The sequence below is a fragment of the Desmodus rotundus genome, chromosome 12 (assembly GCF_022682495.2).
Source record: "Desmodus rotundus isolate HL8 chromosome 12, HLdesRot8A.1, whole genome shotgun sequence".
In the NCBI taxonomy this organism is placed as follows: domain Eukaryota; kingdom Metazoa; phylum Chordata; class Mammalia; order Chiroptera; family Phyllostomidae; genus Desmodus; species Desmodus rotundus.
In genome coordinates this window covers 43,130,037-43,138,603 of record NC_071398.1, presented here as the reverse complement: position 1 = coordinate 43,138,603, position 8,567 = coordinate 43,130,037, and the positions used below count along the sequence as shown (strand labels likewise).

The 8,567-nt window shown below is 51.7% G+C and overlaps 2 protein-coding genes across 2 annotated transcripts in view; one reads left to right on the top strand and one right to left on the bottom strand.

Moving 5' to 3' along the window:
- The window catches only part of MEIOSIN (meiosis initiator), a 31,826-nt gene extending 31,314 nt beyond the window's left edge, over nucleotides 1-512 (bottom strand). Inside the window, exon 1 of the mRNA XM_053915854.1 lies at nucleotides 326-512. Coding sequence (XP_053771829.1) covers nucleotides 326-512 — 187 coding nt within the window. The remainder of the gene's footprint in view (nucleotides 1-325) is intronic.
- SNRPD2 (small nuclear ribonucleoprotein D2 polypeptide) lies at nucleotides 377-5,682 on the top strand. Its single transcript, XM_024569472.3, has 3 exons — nucleotides 377-512; nucleotides 1,927-2,106; nucleotides 5,418-5,682. Coding segments are annotated over exons 1-3 (357 nt in total). The 5' UTR covers nucleotides 377-510; the 3' UTR covers nucleotides 5,593-5,682.
- Nucleotides 5,683-8,567: the final 2,885 nt, after the last annotated feature.

Sequence of the window (8,567 nt, the reverse complement as noted above, 5' to 3'; positions counted from 1 at the left end):
CCCTCCCCCGGTTGTAGGCAAAGGCTTGGTTTCGCGAAGTTGTAAAGATCAATATACACGTCAGCGAACCGTCCCCTAAGGGAAAAGGGTGGAGTCTATTTCTGAAAGTGAGCAGTGGATTGGCTTCGCGGAGGCCGCGCCCCCCAAAAGAGGGCCGGCGGGCATTTGGAAATGGCGTGCCCTTATTCTCCTGCCACCTGTGCCGATCTACAATGAAATCGTTTAAGTCAGACTCGCTTTTTTTTTTTTCTCTCCATTGCTGTGAACACCTAAGCCGTGTGGTCCTGAATGGCCTCGAACCACTAAGCAAGGCTTTAACCCCAACGCTGCGCAAGGCTGGCGGACTCGCTATGGCAACAGGCCACGCCCACGCCGCCGGTCGAGTTTGCGTAGGCTTTCCCGGAAGTGAGCTGCAGGAAGAGGAAGTCCCGCCTCTTCCGCGCGCTCCCTTCGGAGGCCGAGGCAACGCCGAGGAGACGGAGGTGTTGCAACTGTGCAGCTACCGCCACCATGTGAGTCGGGCAAGGCGTAAACGGCGGTAGTGGGTGGAGGGTGTAAATTTGGCCATTGACCGTTGGAAGGGGATGGCAGAATGGGGGGCGGAGGCGGCGATTTTAGGGGCCAAGTGGCGTACTTTTTCCCTGAGTTTGAGAACGGGCGTGGGGCCTTTGACGGCTCCGGAGTTCGGGAGGAGGAACAGCTTTATCATATGATAGGCTGGCGGCTTTCTCAAATAATTAGTCTTATTGAAATGAATTTTAAGTGGAAGCGACTTTACGAATAAAGAACCTGGGAGAGGGAAGTGCGGGCTTTTAGAAATAACGATTTGAGGTGAGGGACTATCCGTATAATTTGAGCTGGAGACGGTTGGCTTTTCGACCTAATTCGCGACGTTTCCGGATAATGAGACACAGAAATGATTTTACTTATTTATCAATTAAGCAATTATTTATTCAGTGCTCATGTACCAGACACTGCTGTAGATACATGGGATATATCAGTGAATACCCCTCCCCAAGTCCTCTGCTGCAGCTTATGGGAGGGAGGAGACAGTTGGTTAAATGTAATGATTAATAAACAGAGGATACGGTGTGTTTGGTGACCAGGGCAGAGTAAAAACAATAACTAATGCCAGTTTTGAGAGACGTTAACTTAAAAGCTAGCACTGAAGGACATACTGAGAAGGTAACTTTTGAGCAAAAGACCTGAAGAAAATGAGAACAAACCACAGAGGTATCTGGGGAGGCATCCATGCAGAGGGAAGAACAAATGGCAGAGGCCCAAGGTGAAAGTTTGCCTAATCTCTAAGCCACCCAGGAGACCACTGGGGCTGGAACAGAGTGAAAGACGGGTTGATGCGGGGCATGGTAAAAACTTTGGATTTTACTTTTTGCAATGAGATGGGAGCCGTGGGGGGGGGGGGTTGATGAGTGAGGTGATGTGACTTAGGCCTTTGCACAACTCCTGGGACCTCTGCGGAGAACACCACTGGGGAGTGTGGGTGAAGGGAAGGAGACCAGTAAGACTCCAGGAGATGATGGAGGTTCAGGTAAGAGAGGCAGACTGTGGACATAGTTTAGAGGCAGGTGATAGGATTTGCTGACAGATTGAAATGTAGGATGGGAGAGAATGAAAAGAATGAAGTTGACATCAGAGTTTTTGCTCCGAGGACTAGAAGGATGGAGTCACCACGGATGGAGATGAGGAAGGCTATGGAGACAGTAGGTGGAGGTGGTTGGGCATTGTGGAGCTCAGTCTGGGATGTGCAAGATTGGAAATCTATTAGGCGTCCAAATGGGGATGCCAAGTGAGGATCAAGCAGGAGGGTGGGTGTGTTGGGGAAAGGCTGGGAGACACTGAGCCCAAGGATGCGCACACCCATGCTTCAGGCTCTCTTACCTATGCGTTCCATGCTTGCCCACTCAGGAGCCTCCTCAACAAGCCCAAGAGTGAGATGACCCCAGAGGAGCTGCAGAAGCGGGAGGAGGAGGAGTTTAACACAGGCCCGCTGTCTGTGCTCACGCAGTCGGTCAAGAACAACACCCAGGTGCTCATCAACTGTCGCAACAACAAGAAGCTCCTGGGCCGTGTGAAGGCTTTTGACAGGTGAAGCCTCTTTATTTATTTAAGATTTTTTTTATTTTTAGAGAGGAAGGGAGAGAGAAAGGGAGAGAACATCAATGTGTGACAGATAGATCTATCAGTTGCCTCTCTCACACCCCCAACTGCAGACCTGGCCCACAACCCAGGCATGTGCCCCGACTGGGAATCGAACCTGCAACTATTCGGTCTGCGGCTGGAACTCGATCCACTGAGCCACACCAGCCAGGGCCTCCATGAAGGCTTTTTGACAGGGTCTTGGGAGGGGTGCGGTCCAGGCTTAGAGAAGCAGTCCCAGCTCTAGTCCAAGGAGTCTGCCCACCAGGTTTCTCAGAAGCCGGGAGAGTGAGCACCTTAATACCCGAGGTGGCTGTCTCTTGCCGCCTCTCCAGCTGTGCAGTGCAGGGGTTATGGTCATCTGCTTAGAAGCCAGTCCTCATGGGTTCATGTCCCACCTCTGCCTCTTAGCAGTCACGTGACCTTCAGCAGGTGGCTCTCTCCTCTGTACGGTGACAGCAATCATAGTGGTTGCAAAGATTCAGTGGCTTAATACACGTCAAGTGTGGTGAATGGCTGTAAGTACAGCACCTGGCACACAGGAGGTTCTCCATCCAGTTGTTACCTGATCCGAGCATGCGCTATGCCAGGTGCTGTTTCAGGCTAGGAGGTGCAGCGGTGACTAAAACAAACGTCCCTAAACTCGGGGAGCTTGTCATAGGTAGGGAGACCAGCAGGAAGTGATAGGATCTACGGAGAAAAGTAAAGCCAGCGGAGGATGCGGAATACTGCGAAGGGAAGCCCCCTCTGAAGAGGCAGCAGTGAGCAGGCCTGAGCGAAATGAACGCGCAGGCTGGGGTTCGAGTGTTTCGGCTGCAGGGAATAGCAAGTGGGTTTTTCCTCTGGGCCTGTTTCCCTGTCAGGCCCTTGGTAGAACAGTCGTGAGGACTGAAGGGTATTATGAAAAGCGCTGGACTCAGTGTCTAATGCAGGATAATGCTCAACAAACATAGAAGCCTTTAGCTAGCGTTTGGGAAGTGCTTTCCTCACAGTAGTGTGCTCGGGCTTAATTCTGGAATATTTTGGCCGCCACCTGTTGCGTGACGATGAATAAGCCTTGCCCGCTGAGCCTCGCTTTACTCGTTTTGACTAAAATGAGAATAAGAACAACAGGAAGTGCGAGCACAAGGAGGCAGAGACACCTGGATCTAGCATGTAGTCTCGGCCACTTCCACAGTCCGTGTGACCTGGGGCGCCCAGCTGCCTGCTCTGCAGGCGGGGGCAACACTGGTGTTACCTCCCCGGGGGTGAGATGCCGTGATTGATGGCTCAGTGCTTAGAAAGTGCTTAGAGGAGGCCTGGGCGCCTGGCGGGCTTGCAGTAGGTGGCGGTGTATATGTACAATTTTTTTTTTTTTTTCTGTTAAGTTGACTCCTTTTCGTTCTCCCCTAGTCCTTCTCTGCCCCCAGATGAACCTCCTGCCGACCCGGCCTTCCCCCCAGTGCGTACCCTGTCACATACCACTCAGGGAGTCCTCCGCGGTGTTGGTGTAACTGACCCGTCGTAGTACTATCATAAATCAGCTGTTTTTAAAAGAGAAGCTTCCCTGTGCTCTGGGGCATCTTGTTTCACACATAGCAGTGGGCTGAGGATATTGCTGCGAGTCAGCTCCCGCGTTCTCAACCTCCCTGTCTGTTCGCTTAATTACGTTGCTTTCCGTGTGAGTGGTGCACTTACTGAGCCAAATTTGAAAGATACAGAAGGCACCCAATGAATAGCAAGTATTTCCTCCCTGGCGCCCGCCCCCCCATGCAGTCCCCAGGGCCCCCGCCATGGCTGATCTCTCAGGTCTCTTCCCGGAATATTACTCGAATATAGTATCAGACATAATGATGGATGCTTTTCATTTTTAAATCACTGCCAATGGCACAGCACAGTTTCTGACTTTGGCTTTTTCACTTAGTAAGAGTCCAGTGAGATTTTCCATCTGGCTTGTCCCCTGGGTCCCTCCACTGTCACCAATCTCTAGGTGTCTTTCCAAGATGCTGCATTGTACGAGCTGGTGGGGAAGCCCTGGCCAGGTAAAGTAGCTCTGTTGGTCAGAGTGTCATCCCCATAAGCCAAGGTTGGGGGATCGATCCCCAGTCAGGGCACATGTCAAGAAGCAACCAATGAATGCGTCAATAAGTGGAATAACAAATTGACGTTTCTCTTCCTTTCTCCTTTCCTCTCTCTCCAAAAGCAATACATTAAATAAAAATAAAGCAAGTGGGCAGAAGGCTTCTCCCACCCTTACCCCCTTTTCCCTGCCAAGGATAACTTCCCATCTCACTGTTCCCCACGTGCCTTTTTCACTCCACAGCGAAGCACAGAGCTTCCTTACTCTTCTTAGTTTTTTTAAAAAAAGTTTTTCTTACTATTTGGAGATAATTCTACATATCCTTTTATCCCTTCACCTTGCTTTAGTTTTTCTTTCAAGATTTTATTTATTTTATTTTATTTTTAGAGAGAGGGGAAGGGAAGGAGAGCAATACTACTGTTTGGTTGCCTCTCACACGCCCCCCCACCAGGGACCCGGCCTGCAATCCACACATGCGCCCTGACTGGGAATAGAACCGGTGACCTTTCAGTTCGCCGGCTGGTGCTCAGCCCACTGAGCCACACTAGCCAGGGCTAGTTTTTCTTCACAGCAGCTAGCACCTGATAGCACATTACGGGCCCAGGTCTCTTTGTTCACTTGCCTCGCGTCCTTCTTCCCTCACCAGAGTGCACACCCCATGAGGGCAGGGATATTGTCTGTTTCACTCGTGACAAGCATTTGTTGAGTGAGCTGCTCCATACTGTGTTCACATGCGCCCACCCAGCACTCTGAGGACAGGGACGAAGCAGGATTGGTGGAGGCTCAGGTGCCGCCTCAGGCCCCAGGGGCCTCTGGTTCCCCAAAGGGACGCAGCTCCCTTGCAGAAGCCCCCAGAAATACTGGGAATCAGAAAGCGCAAGCAAACTGAGCTGCCTGCTTCACTCTGTGCCGGGCCCTGTTCTCAGTCCTTTATGCAAGAATGCTGTGTCGGTTTGTTTAACCTTCACAACAGCCCCATGACTGGGCACCGTGAATGTCTCCGTTTTGCAGAGGGGGAAATTGAGGCACAGAGGGATGCGGTCCTTTGCCTCAGCCTCCCCATGAGGACTTGCAGAGGTGGTGGTGGCCACCTGGCTGTCCTGGTCCAGGGCCTGCAGCCACGCTTTTGGAGAAAGGCAGCACCTTGAAGAGAAGGGCGCCCCCTCACGCCCGCTGCCTCCCCACTCCCTGTCCCCACCAGGCACTGCAACATGGTGCTAGAGAATGTGAAGGAGATGTGGACCGAGGTCCCCAAGAGTGGCAAGGGCAAGAAGAAGTCCAAGCCAGTCAACAAGGACCGCTACATCTCCAAGATGTTCCTGCGCGGGGACTCGGTCATCGTGGTCCTGCGGAACCCGCTCATCGCCGGCAAGTAGGGCTTCCTCCCTGCCCTCAGGACTCATCGCCCCCCAGCCTGCAAAGACTTGACCCTTGACATGAAAACAATAAAGTCCTGTTTTTTTATAGTGGCATCTGTCTGTTCCCAGGGCCCTGTGAGTGGGGCGGACTCGGGGGGAGGGAGACAGCTGGGTGTGGGGCCAAGTACCGGCATCAGGACCTCCCCAAGCAGGTGAAGAGACCCTGTCTCTGCCCCTTCCGTGCCTCAGTTTCCCCATCTGTGGAGTGAATCGATTGGACAGGGCTTTTGCTCTTCCCTAGTTTAATCTTAGCTTGTCTTTACTACTCTCTCCTTTCTCCCTGCCTCTCAATGAGTCATCCTTGCTTGAAATTTTGTTTGTTCTCTTTTCTGTTTGTTGAATCAGGGAAACATCCCCCAGATACCTCCTCTGTGTCTAGCTCTGTGTTGCCATGCTGGGGCACAACAGGGCCTGGGACACCCCCCAAGCCTGCCCTCACTGACGGGAGGAGATACACATTTAAAGCTGTCGGTACCGGAGTACTGATGGCCGCCATGCTGTCTGTCACCTGCTGAGCTGTCGCTGACAGCCCTAGGCTCTGTGCTGTTCAGACTCCCTCCTGACAGCTCCAAGCAGGCGCTGTCATTTATTACCTCCTATTCCCAGAGGAGGGAGTTAAGGCACAGAGAGGCTGAGAATTTTCTCCAACTCACACAGCTAATAAGTAGCAGACTAAGATTTGAACCGGGCTGTTTCCTGCAGCTTTACTCTTTTTCTTTTGGTTAAGATGGCAAAACTTGTATTACATATATATTTTATGATTAAAAAATGTGGTTAAAATACAATTAAATAAAAATGGTTTATATGTAAATAATATATGTAACCTTCCACAGCTAGGTATTCAATAACCAGATAATCAAACTCTTCATTTGAAGACTTGAGGCTTGCAGCTTCACTTAATACTACCTTCCTAGAGAGGCAGTCCTCCGAAGATGTTTGGCCCACACACATCATTTTTTTTAAAGATTTTATTTCTTTTTAGAGGAGAAAGGGAGAGAAACATCAATATGTGGTTGCTTCTCAAGCGCCCCATACGAGGTCCATGGCCCACAACCCAGGTGTGTTCCCTGACTGGGAATCAAACCAGCAACCCTTTGGTTCAAAGGCCAGCACTTAACCACTGAGCCACACCAGCCAGGGCCCACACACGTCATCTTAATTGTATGCACTGCAAATGGTTATAAGTAAGCGTCAGATCACACGAACGTTTTCGACTGCAGCTCTCTTACGCAGGGCGGACAGCGGCAGCACCATGTGCTGTGATGTCCATGTTATGGCAACACGTGACTGAGGATGAAGAGTGCTACCCTCCAGGGGGTGTGGCCACCACAGGCTCCCAGCCAGGCAGCCTGCCTCAGTCATTTCCTTTTGAGGACATGGCCAGAAAGATCCTCACACCCACACCACACAACTACGGTCCTGGCCGGGTGGCTCGACTGTAGCAACGTCCAGTACATCAGAATGGTTCGGGGTGGACCCCAGTCCGGGCACGTACCTAGGTTGCGGGTTGGATTGATGTCTCCCTCCCTTCCTCTCCCTAAAATCAAACATCCTTGGATAAGGATTAAAAACACACAACGTTTTTGTTATGCTTTATTTACAAGGGCCCTGCCCTAGAGCTCTTACCCTCCCAGAACTCACAAAGGGGGCCCGACGAGGCCACCTCGTGTTAAAGGACTCTGAGTTCATTTGTCCAGGGAGCTGGAGACTCAAGGAAAATAATCGACAACACCCAGTTACTAATTGAATCTGTGAGTATCTGGGGGGAGGGGGGTGAAGGATTTAGAAGCAAGGGTTTTACATGTGTATGGGTGCTCCAGCTACACTGTGGCTCTTGGTTCCCCCCAGTTCTCCCAGTGGCCTGGAGGCCCCCCAGGAGGGTGGAGATGTGCATCCACACTCCCCAGCTAGCAGTGGCCCTGGCCTCATGACGTCAGGTCTCGATTGAGGCCTCCGTCTACACACCGAATCCTACTCTCTGCACCCCAGTGAGCTCACACTTCTGTCTCCCACTCTTACCTCTCTCATGAGCTCCAGACCCTTAGTCCCAGCTTCACATGTCCAAAGAGCACTCTTGGTTCACCCCACCCTGACACAACCTCCCTATCTCTCTCCTCTCTCCACGGTTTCAAACCTACAAGCCTTCCCGGGCTTCTCTCCTTGCCGAACTGTCCTCATGCAATCCATTGCCAAATGCTCAGCTGTACCATCAAAAGAGCTCCAGAGTCCAGCTGCTTCACACCCTCCATGGCCACCACCCGGCTTCAGCCATCATCCCCTCCCGCCTGCAGTGCCTTCACTGGGCTCCCACTTCCACTGCCGCTAACAATCCGTTCCTCTACGGGGCAGACAGAAGGTTCTGTTTAAAACATCAGGCCCTGGCTGGTGTGGTTCAGTGGATTGAGCATGGCCTGCAAACCGGGGGATCGCAGGTTCGATTCCCAGTTGGGGCACATGCCTGGGTTGCGGACTGGGTCCACAGTATGAGGGGCACGGGAAGCAACCGCACATTGATGTTTCTCTCCCTCTCTTTCTCCCTTCCCCTCTCTCTAAAAATAAATAAATAAAATAAATAAAAAACACATTAGCCCATGAGACGCTCCTGCTAAGAATTTTCAATGCACCTGGAATAAATCCCAACTCTTGTGCCCCTGCCTGCTCTCTCTCCATTTGTTGGCTCTGACTCATCCCAGCTCCAGCTGTGAAAGCCACCTCTCTGTTCCCAAGACAAGGCCAAGCTCCTTCCTGCCCTAGCGCCTCTGCAGATGCTGTTCCTTCTGCCTAGAATCTTGCCTGCCAGTTCTTCCCAAAGCTGTCTCCTTCACCACTTGCAGGTGTGGCGTAAATGTCTCTTCCTCAGGGATGCCCTCCCCGAAAACCCTGGGCACCTTCTAATTTTCCTTCATAAGCCATTCCACAGTGTATATATAACT

Coding starts and splice junctions, on each gene's coding strand:
- SNRPD2 (XM_024569472.3), top strand. Junction 2,107..5,417: donor CGTGTGAAGGCTTTTGACAG/GTGAAGCCTCTT, acceptor TGTCCCCACCAG/GCACTGCAACATGGTGCTAG.